General features: G+C 46.4%; 1 protein-coding gene across 6 annotated transcripts in view; it reads left to right on the plus strand.

The window, feature by feature from the left end:
* Window positions 1-13,539, plus strand: part of Svil (Supervillin) — a 136,443-nt gene that overhangs the window by 23,535 nt on the left and 99,369 nt on the right. For 5 of the 6 annotated variants that reach the window (XM_033385219.1, XM_033385222.1, XM_033385221.1 and 2 more), the window contains exon 2: window positions 8,939-13,073. In XM_033385219.1, the coding sequence (XP_033241110.1) occupies window positions 9,128-13,073 (3,946 nt within the window). In that variant the 5' untranslated portion in view covers window positions 8,939-9,127. Of the gene's footprint in view, window positions 1-6,094; window positions 6,228-8,938; window positions 13,074-13,539 lie in introns of those variants that run through there. The other variant, XM_033385218.1, reaches the window with a different exon arrangement.

The following is a 13,539-nucleotide window of genomic DNA, read 5'->3' on the forward strand; positions in this document are numbered from 1 at the left end:
CTTGGGCCATAAAATCTAGACCACCTGTCAGAGCCTGTCTGTCGTCCGATCCAATTTGTATCTGTTTCGGTTTCTGCTTGTATCTGTATCTGTTGCTGTTGCTGGTTTGTGGATCTGTTCACAGTTTGTTTGGCATCCATTGACTGTGAAGATTGCTAGAGTGTACCCAGTAATCATCTCTTTCCATTCAATTATGGTTTGAAGCGGTGGCTTTTTGTTGTTGTCCAGCGGATATGTAAAATGCCTACTTCCGCAAGGATGTTGACCACAAAAAGACCACTCTCTCGCTCTCCCTCTCTCTCTCACATGAAATTACTTGTAATTTTTATGAGTTTTTATGGCTTTATGGTGATGCGAGAGAGCATGCCAATCTTTGGCTTCCTCTCGTCTGTCTGCTGTAAACTTGGCCTTGCCCTCAGATCGCACAGAAATCAGGTTCCCACCAGCGAAAACCTCAACAAGTGATTCATTCATTAGACATGCCAGAGATTCTGCCGGCATTATCTTATATATAATTCCCATATATTTTCTATAATTTTTGGCACATTTTCCTGCGGCCTGCCAAAAGTTGATTCTCTCTAGCATTTGGCCACATACTCATTTGGTTCTTTAGTCTTGCAGTAAAGAAAATGTTCTGTCTGTCTGAAAAAAAAAGTAAAGAAAGCTGAATAGGAAATGTGCTGCAAAGAAAGAATTTTTAAAATAAACATTCACAAAAGCCGAAAATATAGGAAGAACTTGTAGTAGAACGTAGAGAAAGAGGAAAGATACGTAGGAAGGTAGAAATAGAAAGATGTTGAGAGATGTGAAGATCTGAAGAATAACGTGCTAAAACAGTGATTGAAACAGTGATTGAAACAGTGACTGAAACAGTGATAAAGTAAAAGTGGTTGATAAATGATAACTTGGCAAACCGAAAGAGTAAAAGTAAAGTCAGGAAGAGGCTTCGATTGGATCTACATATGAACGTTTTTGTCGAGCCACAATCTGAGTATATTCTCCCTGAGAAATCACTTATAATTCGTAAAAAACTTGGGGACTCCAACCAAAAATCTCCGCTGAAAGCGCACCCAAGTACGCTGAAACATCTCCACATCCAGCATTTGTCTGCCGCTCAATTTGTGTACTCTTTTTGGTACATACATATACTCGTCTTCATTATAAACAATCTGATGATGTGAATCTTTTTCTCGTTTCTGTTGCTGTTGCTGTTTCTGGTTTTTTGTTTTTTGGGCCATGGCAAAATCCATTTCGTGTAGAGAAGATATTACGGAAATAGCAGAGGTACAGATCACGAAGATGCACACGTTTTCTGGCGTTCCAACAGAATTCACGAATTGTTGTATAATTTTAAAACAATTGCCCTAAACAAATCCATAATTAATTCCGCCCCGAATGACATTGGGAAGCCGCCGCTTTATAACTCTTTTGTGTCTCTTACCCACACCCTGAATCGTTGGATGGGGCGGGTGGCGTGGGTCAAGGTCTCGGGTCTGGGAGTATTCAGGTCTTTCTTTCGACTGAGACTGCGACAGCGACTGCGACGTGTTAATGGCTTGTTAATCTGACTTCAGCAACAAGGCAAAACAAACAGCAAACAGTGCACAAACAAGTTAAAACGACTTCAAAGCGTGCAAAAAATAAAAAAAAGCACAAATAAAATGCATTCTCTTACAGTAAAAATGTTCCGCTCTGTTGGAACTGTAACAAAAATCGCTTTGTATGAGGGATCCGTACGATACGTTCGAGTGTTTATCTTTAATGGAGTTTTCTTCGTCTCTGTAGGGCCTCACGGATCATAAAAATTATACGACTTGACGTCAAAGTAAAATAAACTTTTGCTTCAAGATTTCTCAAAGACTTTGACTATAAGGAAATTTTCTTCAGCGAAATGAGACAGATGCTTCAGAGGAATTTACACTACCACGGACACAACCACACACACACACACGCACACAAATATGTCAGGGTGTTAATTGAAGAACAAAATTGAGGCAGAAAATCAATTCATTTCACTGTAACTGAACTTTCAGTTCAATCTTGGGCGTAAAAGTGTTAATTGGAGGAGGAAATCACCGATCCCATCCGATCCAATCCCCTACAAAATCCAACAAGAAATAGAATTCATTTAAGGTTTTTTTCGAACAAATAGAATGGTTTATAGTTGAATGAATGGTATGTCAGTGTTTTTTCTTTAGTTTTAAAGTATTTTATCTAGTATTTTTATATATTTGATGTCGGTTGCAGAATTTTTCGGTATTTTTAAAATTATTTTTGATTTTATGTTTTCTAATATCTGTGGTATTTTTTTCTATATTCTGGTATATTTTATAGTATTTTCCGTAATATTTTCTAATTTTGTGCGGTATATTCTCTAGTATTTTCCGTTATATTTTCTAGTATTTTTGCGGTATATTTTCTAGTATTTTTCGGTATATTTTCTAGTATTTTGAGGTATACTTTCTTGTAATCATTTCTGTATGCTGGATTTTGAAAACCGAGTTGTTCAAAGTGTTCGTGGCACTTCCCCTTTGAAATTCAGCTATCATTCAATCGTTTTTTATCGCTTAAGCCCCAATCGATTGAGCCATCATTCATTAAATGAACCTGTTTCCGTTTACCCTTCTTTCATTCAAACAAAAAAAGAAATCCAAAAATCCCACGACACCATATCGAATAACATAATGCTTACGCAAATCCCTTCAACAGTTTCGCGTAATTATGCAAATCTCTCTCTCTCTCCCTATTATCTCTCCTTTATCAAGCCCCAACTAAATGCTACAAATTAGTTGCTTTTCCATGTCAATCCATGCGAGCACACAAAAGGTCTTATAATATGACAAATAATTTTCATAAATTCAAATGGCTATCTTTACCACCTGCTTGTTAGGGATCGGGCAGCGGCCCAAAACTGGAGAATGGAGCCGGGCAGAATGGGCTTTCGGAGCAATTAAAAATCGATTTACATGCGAGAGCATCAAATGCTGATTTCTTGGCGTCTCAGCATCGCCCTCTGGTGTCTCGATTTTGGGTGAAAATTAATGACTTCCAGTGAAAGTTGTTTTTGTATAACAAACACCGCACCGCACCGCATGAAAAGTGTAAACCAATATACGCGCGTACCAGACTGGGCCGAAGATCTTTTTGGTCAAAAAGTGTGTTTCTCGAGAAAAGGTCATTGGCCGGCGGCAGCATTTGAAAACGAAAGCAATGGGGCTTCGTTTTTTGTTGGTTTTTCGGTTGGGCTTATGCGTGCGGGATATGCAAAATATGGCAGGCACGCAGAATTTCTATATTTTATATAAAGAAATTACACGAAAGAGTGAACAAAATTCATAAGTGCTTTTTATGCCGCCGGTGGGGGCTTTCCAAAAAAAAAGGTGTTTTCATGGTCTGTTAATGTTTGTTTTTTTGTTTGTGGAGAGTGGCAGAAAATCATAAAATGTTTGCCAAAATTATGGAGTAACGAAATGTTGGTATCACTTTGAAGTGAAAATTGTGGGGAAAAGAACCCCCCCCCCCCCCCCCCCCCCCTCAACGACTATTTTCCAACCCTTTTCTGAAAGCCGCATTAACATAACAAATTTTCGGCTGCTTTTAATGTGGAAAATTCAAGAAAAACGAACAACCCGAAAAAATATATGCATAATTATGCGATGCAAACTGAATTTACTTCCTGGTTCGAATATGTGACTCTCTTACCCTGTGGTGTTTTGTGCTGTTCACTCACGCAAGGCATTGCATTACAGCACAACAGCCGCAACAATAGGAACAGCAGAGGCAGACAAGCAGCAACAATATCACGCACTCGTCATTGGGCCGTTGCAAGTGGCAGCAGCAGTTAGAAGGGAGCTGCCACAAGTTCCAGCTGCAGTTTAAAGAGCTGCCACAACAGTAGACACCCTCCACCGTTCAGACGGCAATGCAACACGTGCTGTGCATAAATAATAATGAAAAACGATACGAAAAGAACTCTTTGTGGAGGAGGGGGCGGTTGGGTTTTTCCCAAAGTTTTCCAGGGAATGGGGGGAGCGGGGGAAACGGGGAAGGCGTTCTGTCATTGACCCTTCCTACTGACAAGAGAAATTAGTAAAGATTATGCATGCTTCGGTGGAGCTGATGGCGAAGAAGTTCCACCAGAAGACAGAGACATTCGTTTGTTGTCGTCGGGAGATTAGAAGTGAAAGAACCCACAGTGGAGCCCCCGAACCGAGCGAAACCACTTGTTGCCGCCGCTGTCAGAAATGTTTCAGTATTTCCGCCTCTTTTGCATAATATGTGCGATAATCTGTGCCTCTGACACAGATATTTCGCTGGAATTTCAGCTTCTTCTCGACTGTGGAGTGTGGATTGTGGATTGTTGGAGATGGAGATGGACTTTCGCAAGCGGATGTGGCGCGCAGCAACAAAATTTGCCACAATTTATAAGTTTATAAATAAATTAGCAGACAAACCAGAGATCGTCGAGATTTGTATGTTTCGCTTTGAAGTTTGTTTCAAAATTAAACAGAATTAAGAGTCATTAAACTTGCAATTAAATTCCCTGATATATATTTTGCAAAATCGAGCCACAGTTCATTAACTTTTTCAATTGCTCGTGCAGCTGCCAAAAAAAGTAAAAAAAAAACCATGAATAAGCCAAAATCCAATTAAAATTAATTTTTATTTGAAATATATAGAGAAAACGGGTTTTTCTCGAGAATTTTGTCAGCCAAGGTTGCGGCTGGCTTTCAGGTGAGGAAAGACCCCATCAAAACTCCTGAGAAACTCTGACCCATATCGGCCCGCTTCATTCGGAATCAGCTCTAAATATATAGTATCTACAAAATGTCTATCTAAAATTAGAATTCACCCACTTACGAGGTGGCCTGCACTTTAGTTTTTTGCCTTCGGGGCACAGGCATCTTCCGCATAGCACTCGAATGGCTCTGATGCTCTTTCCTTCGCTTTTTGTTTTCCAAGCTGTCTAAATATTTTCTTTTTATTTTCTTCTTTTCCACCTCAAGTTAATTGCATTAGTAAATGTCGGTGAAATGATTCATTCTGGCATATTTATTTGACAAAAGTAGAGCAATCTTCGATCAGCATTATAGAGAGCACTGCGGCGGCTATTTTTGGGTATAACATTCATAACCCCAGAAGTTGCTTTTCGAGGCGCAACCGAAATGAATCTTGACATTAATGATGTTGTTAATCGAGCAGCGGACAGACACAGGCCCACATAATCGTACTCCTACTCGTCCCACAAAAAGGTGACACATTTCTCCTGCAAGGGAGAAGACGAATGATTTTCCATTACTTTTTTCCAATATTTTCTGGATTTGATCTAGAGTTTTTGGCATTGTTGGTTTTTTCTAGCATTTTTGGTATTTTTTAGCTTTTTCCTGGTATTTTTCTCGATTTTTGGTATAGTATTTTCTGGTATATTTTCGGTATTTAGTCTAGTATTTTTGGTATTTTCCTTAGTATTTTCTTTTATTTTTTCAAGTATTCTCTGGTAGCTTTTTTTTGTATTTGAGCAGTATTTTCTTATATTTTTCCAGTATTTTTTCAGTATTTTCTTGTGCTTTTACATAGTACGTTAACATAGTATTTTACAAAGTAGTATTTTCTAGTCTGAAGAGTTTCTCTTCTCGTTCACCTGCAAATCGTTTCCCTATGGAACCGCCTTCACCCAAACGGACTCATCCATTTAATTGCTATAGTATTTCTCGGCCTTAATTAAAGTGCCTAAAAGTTCATCGACTTTTCCCCCGGTCACCCATTCGTAATACAGTTTTAATGACGTTAAATCCCAACAAAAACCAAAGGGAAAAAATCAATTTAAATTCAATTTTCTGTTTACTTAATTGAGATCTGTGCCTCAGGGAATCCTACACGCCGCCCTACATCATATCACGCCTTGCTTCCTCTATCTGTAAACCGTGTAAAGTTCTTCCCTCTCGCTCTCTTAGACCCACCCCACCACTCGCCGGACGCTCTCTTAAGTTCTGGCGGCCGCTCTCTTGCGCCCCAGAGGGAGGGAGCTTCTTGTGTGGAGCTTTTGGGGGATCGCATCGCATCGGATCGATCTGTGCTGTGCTGTGCGCACACAGTTTTTCCTTTACTTTCAGTCAAGAAAAAGCCCGTGCTCGTGTCGGATTGAATCGGTTCGAAAGCGGAATCGGAACGGATCGCAGAACGGATTGTATCTGAGTTATAGCTATAGGATCGCACACATAATTCCCGTACTGTTTCGCAGACCCGTTTTATTTATAAGTTGTCGCTCCTTTTTTTTGTGTGTGTGTGCCTTTTTGTTGTCTTTTTTTGGGGATTCGCCATTTGAGTTTGGGGAATCCAAATGCCTTTTGTGTGGATCTTTTTTTTCGCGCAGCCTGGAGTTGCGTGCGATTATTTATAGATAGTTTGCCCCGGCATACGTTTGATATATGCTTCTATTGTGTTTTTTGTCGGCTTACGCCATAGATTTTTGGACGTGGTTGCGGTCCGTGCGTATGAGTGATTTTCAGCCTCTATATAGGTTTTTTTCTCGTTTCCCTCAAACTTTTTTACTGGCAAAATGCCCGACATTACGCAGCTGTTTAGGCGACCCATAAATTCCCATTGCCCTAGCGAAATATTTCTCATGTAATTTACATAAATATAGTCCATAAACGTAAGCTATAATTTGACTTTAAGCAGATTCTGAATCACGTTTCAAAATGTATTTAGGGGTAAATTTCCAAACGTAAATCAGGGGCTGACAAGACCGCCAGACATGACATGTGTTTGATGGGAAGTATTTGTTGAGACACTCGCACGACGAAAGCGAACAAGTTCTTGGAATGTGTTCTTTTTTATGAGAGTTTAAAAGGCCCCCAGAGGGGGAGATCTTCTTGGGGGAAGCTACAATCCATAGAATCGATCTTTGGCATCGGATATTGATCAATAGATATTCAAGTGATGTTCTTGATCTGGATCTTTCGAAAGAGTGATCTTTGAATTTTGCAACAGAAAGGAAAAGATCATTCAATGATCTTTCAATTAGCCATAACTTCCATCTGTCAGTGGTATTTCAATCATCCATAACTTCCACATGGAGTGGATTATAATCAGCCATTATTTCGATGACAAATTGAAGTGTGGATCGTTCTCGCCTGGAGATCTTTCCCTTTGCAGATGCCAACCATATCGAATGTCCGGCCACACACCAGATGAAAACCATATCGAATGTCACTCAACAACAAACAATAAGCTCTTCTTCTGCCTATGCTTATGCTTCCCACTCCTCTCCACTCCTCTCCACTCCACTCCCCTTTTGTGTTTTGTTTATATTCCACTCCAGGCCGCAGACAAGTGTTGCCGTTGTTGCCCTTAACGTTGTTCGATTTTCGATTTCTTCAGCGGTCGCCTGATCTTCTGCTCTTCGGATGATATTTTCAATGGCGTCAGCAACGGAAATGATGCATCCAGAGATCCACAGATCGCACAGCCATCCCATCGCATCCCATCCCCCACGCATCCCCGAATTTTAGAGAGAGCTTTTCAGTATAAACAAATATCATAATGATATTTACCCCTCCCCCCCACACCACCACCCTTTAAACAGAAACACACCCAAATTCGACATTTCACACGCAGTTTGGTTTATTTCTGTTTAATATCCGGCAAAAAAAGAAAAACAAAACCAAAAACTACAAAATTTTTTGGCATGAAATGGAAATTGAAATTAAATTGTGGGCTGCTCTGCGAGAGGGCTGTAAAATTAATTAAATTAATTAGCAAAAAGAGACTGAATTGCAGATAAGATAAAAGGGGGGAATGCGCCACATTCGACTGCTAGAAAGAGCCGCAATCGATTGATGGCAAAAGCTCGAATAGCTTATAAAATAGAGCCAGCCAATGGATTCCAAGAACACCCTAAACATCCAACAATTACTCGTAGATAAGGCCCTTCTTTAGTCATACCTCCAAGAGCTTTGCTTAGTATCTAAATTGTGTTGATAATTATCATCATAACGAGCCTCTTCCGCTCTGATTTCAAATCAGCGTGGGAGCTGTATGCAAATTTCATGACGGGCAAAAGCAGTCGATAAAAGGCCTTAAAAATACTTTACCCAACAAGCGGATCCACACAGGTAGAAGATTGTTAGAGAGTGAAAAATCTATCTCAGACTATGTGCAGAGATATTCGACAAAGATCCGAGAGACTGGCCTTCGGTGAGGCCTTAGATCTTCCTGGGATCCCCGTTTATAGATCCCCAGTTAAAAGGTCCTTGGATACCAAACAAAAATGCCCTTCAAGATGAATTTTCCTCCTCTTGGAGACCAGTAAGATCCCAGGCGAAGAACGCCTAAAGACTCCAAAAGATCATCAGTGAAAAAACCTTTGAGAACTTTGAAATATCACACATTAAAAGCCTTTGCAAAAAAACGTGGAAAAATCTTCGATTTGCTGGCTTTTAACGTAGAGAAAAGATCCCCATTTAGATGTCACTCCGAGATCATCTTCTTAAAGACTTTAAGGCCTCTTCATAAAAGACCAACGACCCTGCGGCTTAAGCTTCAGTTAAGATCATATATTTCTAGTATTTCTAGTTGTCATGTAAATGTGTGTAAGGGGCGACGGGAGGTCGTTAAAAGCACACACAGACACGAACACACACAACTATCTTTCAGATACATTCAGCCACAAAAGATCGTTAAAGTCTCGCGGACTATTTGTTCGGGGTCTTATCTCGCAAACGGCCTTTGAGACACAATCTTATCTTAAGTTTCCAATGAAACTCCCCTACCTTCCTCCCTCCCTCACCGCCTCACTCGTCGCCTCCCTGCCTACCTGCCTTTAAGTGCAAATAAAACATAATGTTGACACATAAATTATCTACGATTCCGTTGAAAGTTTGCAACAAAAAAAAAACTAATCTTTGGATTGCTTTTTTCGTATCTTTTTTTGCAGACTGTTCAGACCACTTGGCGGCCACAATTGCCGCTGCCCAAGGAGCTGCAGCTAACGGATGAACGGCACAGCGACACGAAAGTGATATCCACCAAAGCGGACATCCACTATCCCCAGAACTACGACGAGAACTATCATCAGGCAGTAGCAGCAGCAGCCGCAGCCGAGGAGGAGGAGGAGCAGGAGCAGATGGATCGATTGAGGGGCCATCAGGGGGGGAGTATAGGAGGCTCCTCCCAGCAGTTGTCCCACAAACAGAAATGGTCCTTCGGCCGTCTGTTTCGAGGCAAGAAAAAGGATGCCGCGGAGTGTAGTCCATCGTCCAGTGAGGAGGATCGCAAGGCCGGCTTTGTGCCCTCGCAACGACAGGCGCCAGGCAGTGGAAAGCCCAAGGGAAAGCCAGGGAAATCCTCTTCCTCGAGGGGCAGCAGCAGGTACGAGGAGCAGGCGCCGCCGCCACCACCCCCACATCGCCCCCAGTCCATAGACCATGAGTTTTTCCTGCCTGTGGAAACGATACAGCAACAGCCGGAGCCGTACTACCAAAATCAACCGGGGCCCGGATATTACCATCGATCGATGAGTAACTCCTTGGACAGACGCGGGCTCATGCAACAGCAGCACCCCCACCCACACGGCCACACCCAAATGGGGGGCAAGTCCCGCTCTGCCCAAAGGAAGCCCCCGGGGGCCCATCACTCCAGTGCGGAGGAGGAGCTGATCTCATTGAACTCTTCGACCTTCTCCAAGTACCGCAGCGACGAGAGCATCCACAGTGGGGGGCAGGCCCTGATGCAGGGCTCCTCGCTGCAGTCCCAGTCCCAGTCGCAGGCGCAGGCGCAGAACAGTCGCCGCAGTCGAGCGGCGCGCAACGAACGCTACTACAAACGCCTCTCACGCGACGGAGAGCAGAGCCATGGCGGCGTGCCGCCGCTGCCCAATCCCCAACGCTACAAGACGCAGCCCCTGCCGCTGTCCATCTACCAGCCGAATGCCGCCTATGTCCAGTGGCAGCCGCAGCAGAAGCCACTGCAGAATACCATCCAGAACGATGGCAAGCGCAGCATCAGCTACGACAGTCACATCCATTTGCAGAATGTGAATGGCAGGATGCAGAGCAAGCCCCTGCCGCCGCCTCCGCCACCCAGAGATCCACTGAGGCGTGTGCATGCCGTGGGCTCCAGCTCGGGGGATCTGCGACCCGTTTCCTACGCCTTCGACCACAGCGGCCGGTGCGTCTCCGACGATAGGATATGGCAGCCGGCGCCGCACTATCAATCCGTGCATTCACTGAACTCCCAGCCCAGCTCCTCGATAGCCAGTGCTCCGCCGAGCCAGCAGCCGCAGCAGTCGCAGCAGCAGCCGCAGCACCATCGGCGGTTCATCACCCGTTCGGAGAGGAATGCGCATCCTGGCAAGCAGTCCCTGCCAAATGGCATTGATTTTCACTATGTGGCAGACGCCACTCCGCGCTCTCGCAAGCCCATACACATGATGGAGGCGGAGAAGCAGGAGACACCGCCCTCCAGTGGGATACTGAGGACCTCGAAGAGTGGTCTGCCCACAGCAGCGGCGGCACCGCAGCCCATCATGAAGCCCCGCTCCATTTCCAGCTCCCGATTGAGCGAACTGCGTGGAGGATATCCCATGCCCATGTATTCGGAGGTGCTGAAACCGAAGAGAACGCCGCCTACGGCACCCGCAAGCAATGCCCTGCACGATCAGGACAATGTGGTGTGTGGCAGTCTTCAGATCAAACCAAACTATGTGGAAATCCGGCATCGGGATGTCCAAAAGACCAACTCCATGCCGCATCATTATCAGCGCAGGTCTGGCGAGGATTTGCCCAACAAATACGAGGAATATGTGGCCGAGAAGCGGGAGCAGCACCAGCAGGCGCCACCGCCCGTCTACCCCGAACGAAAGCAGAGCCTGCCCGCGGTGCCGCCACTGTATTTCCCACGGAAGAAGCCAGCCAATTTGGAGGAGGCCATCAATGAGCTGGAGGCCATTTACAAGAGTCTGGGACTCACGGAGCCCCAGGAACCCAAGGCAGAGGTGACCCCGACGATGCCAGAGATGATGCCGGAGACTGCTGCCCCGCCAAAGATGCGGGTACCGACGCCCAGTGACTTCGAGAAGTTCGCCCTGGCCCATGCGGATGAGTACGACGATGAGGACTCGCCGACGGGAGAGCCAGATCTTGTGAGGGATGATGTGGCGTACAGGAATCTGCAGTTGGCGAATCTTCAGCATCGTTCGTCCGAGAGGCAGCCGCCATTTGGCATACCCGTGGGTCCCATTGTGCCGGCCCCCCAATCGGATTATCTGCACGTGGAGCCCATACGAGTGATCAAGAAGAAGAAGAGCACCTCCCCGGACATCGTGAAGGACGATCTGGCAGTGCGGGCCCTGCGCAAGGATCCCCCAGGACCCAAATCGAGCTTCCACTATCCCATGCAAAAGAAACAGCGGGCCACAAGGACACAGTCTGCAAATATCTACAATCTGATCCATCGAGATGCAGCGAAACCGTCTGGCGGGGATCTCAGGAGCTACATGGAGCTCACGAAGAGCATTGAACGGGCGGGCAGCATGTCGAACCTTCAGGCCGAGGCCACCAATGACATACCAGCCACACTGGACCTCCTGCGGAAGCTCAAGGCCCAGGACGAGGAGATGGAAGCGGTTCAGAAGAAGGCGCACGCCATACCCTTTCGTCATCCCAGTCAGGGCGGAGCCATTGCCCATCTGCCAGAGCGCTTGAATACCAAGGAAGAACCCCCCAAGGCACCGCCTGTGGCGGCGCCCAGGAAGAGCCTGACGCCCGAACCCCTTCTAGAGGATGCCCTGAACAAGATCGCGCAGGATGCCCAGGCGAGCAGCATCAAATTGAGCCAGGAACTCCATGAGCTGCGCCGAGAGGCACTGATTACAGCCGCCCGACCCAAACTCAATGCCGAGCAACAGAAACTCGAAGACGAACTGCAAGAGATCGACGCCGTGTCCAAGGCGGCCAAGAGATGCGGCCAGATGCTGCTGGACAACCTGCCCGATGCGGGACAAGAGGAGGAGTATCAGATGCAGCCCCAAAGGAAACTCCACAAAGAGGGAAAACTCATACGCGCCATCGATGAGGTCTCCGAGGCGGCCAATGCCGTCTGCGAGAAGATCTTGAAGGATATTGTCACGACAGAGCCGCCCGTGATAGTCCACGAGGCACGGCAGGTGAAGCAGCCCACGGGCGGAGCCACAGGAGGAGCCCAGGCGGAGCACCTGGTGATGCCCACTCTCATCAAGAAACTGGATCCCATTCAATCGGAGAAGATGGAGCACATCGCCCGCCGTTGCATGCGACAACTGAGCGAGCTGGCCGAGGCCCAACCGGACTACGATAATCTGCCGGCTGCCTGTAATATAAACGCTGCACCGGCTACCGACGCTGCTGCGGCTGATGCCACTCTCATTTCTACCGTTCCAGAGACGCTCGAGGAGATTGACAAAATAATGCAGGAGTGCGAGCGTCAGGCGAAGGGGAGCACGGCCACAGCCACAGGATCAGGATCAACCACCGATGACCAGCGCACCACTGCCCCCAGCATCACGAGTGGCAGCCACAGCCACAGTGGAGGAGGCAGCAGCTGTCCACCAAATGTGAGCACCACAGCGAGCTCCTTCAGCAGCAGCAGCGACTGCCTGGCCAAATCATCGAGTCCCTCGAACGCCAGCCGCCTGCTGTCCTCGAGCATTACCTCCTTCAATCCGTACTCCTCGAGCGACTACATCAAGTCGCAGAGCAGCGACTACCATGCACCCAGCACCGATCCCATCAAGACATTCAGCACCACATCGTACGATGTGCAGTCCACCACAGCGAATAACACCACCAATAGCACCATGAGCACCACCAGTAACACGAATACGATCAGCAGTTGCACCACAAACCCACGGGAGACAAATCCAGAGACGACCGCCTCGTGCTCTGTGTCGCCACAGCCGCTGCAGCTGACGCCCGTGCGAGGCACCTCCTCATCGCCATCGCAGTACAACTCCAGCGAAGAGCTGGCTGCCATTTTTGGCATCGAAGAGCAGCCCAAGCAACGGAAGCAGCGACAGCATCAGCAGCATCACACAGGTAAAGGAGATGCCCAAGGATCGCCCGCCGCCAGAGCCTCCACAGCATCCGCCTCAGCCTCCGCCTCCGCCACTACTAATGCTCCCGCTATGCCCCCAGCAACAGCTACTACCTCCTCCGCTACTAATCGAGTTTTGAATGTTGCAAGTGATGTTACTACTAGCCCCACATCCTCAAACACATCCTCTAATGATAGTGCTAGCAGTTGTAGTAGTATTTGTAATTATAAGCTAGAAACGATACCAGAACAGGACCAGGACCACGACCAGGAGGAGGACACCGCTTTGAAGCTATCGCCCAACTTCAATCGCATCTACGCAAGCAAAATCCGCATTGTGATGGAGGAAGAGGAGCCCCTGGTCTTGGACGAGGAGGCCACTGTTCAACAGCAAGAAGTGACGGAAGAGCAGACCAAGATTCTACCAGCTGTTGGAGGGGAAACCCACTTTGATTCATTGAGTTCCCT

The sequence above is a fragment of the Drosophila pseudoobscura genome, chromosome X (assembly GCF_009870125.1).
Source record: "Drosophila pseudoobscura strain MV-25-SWS-2005 chromosome X, UCI_Dpse_MV25, whole genome shotgun sequence".
Taxonomy (NCBI): domain Eukaryota; kingdom Metazoa; phylum Arthropoda; class Insecta; order Diptera; family Drosophilidae; genus Drosophila; species Drosophila pseudoobscura.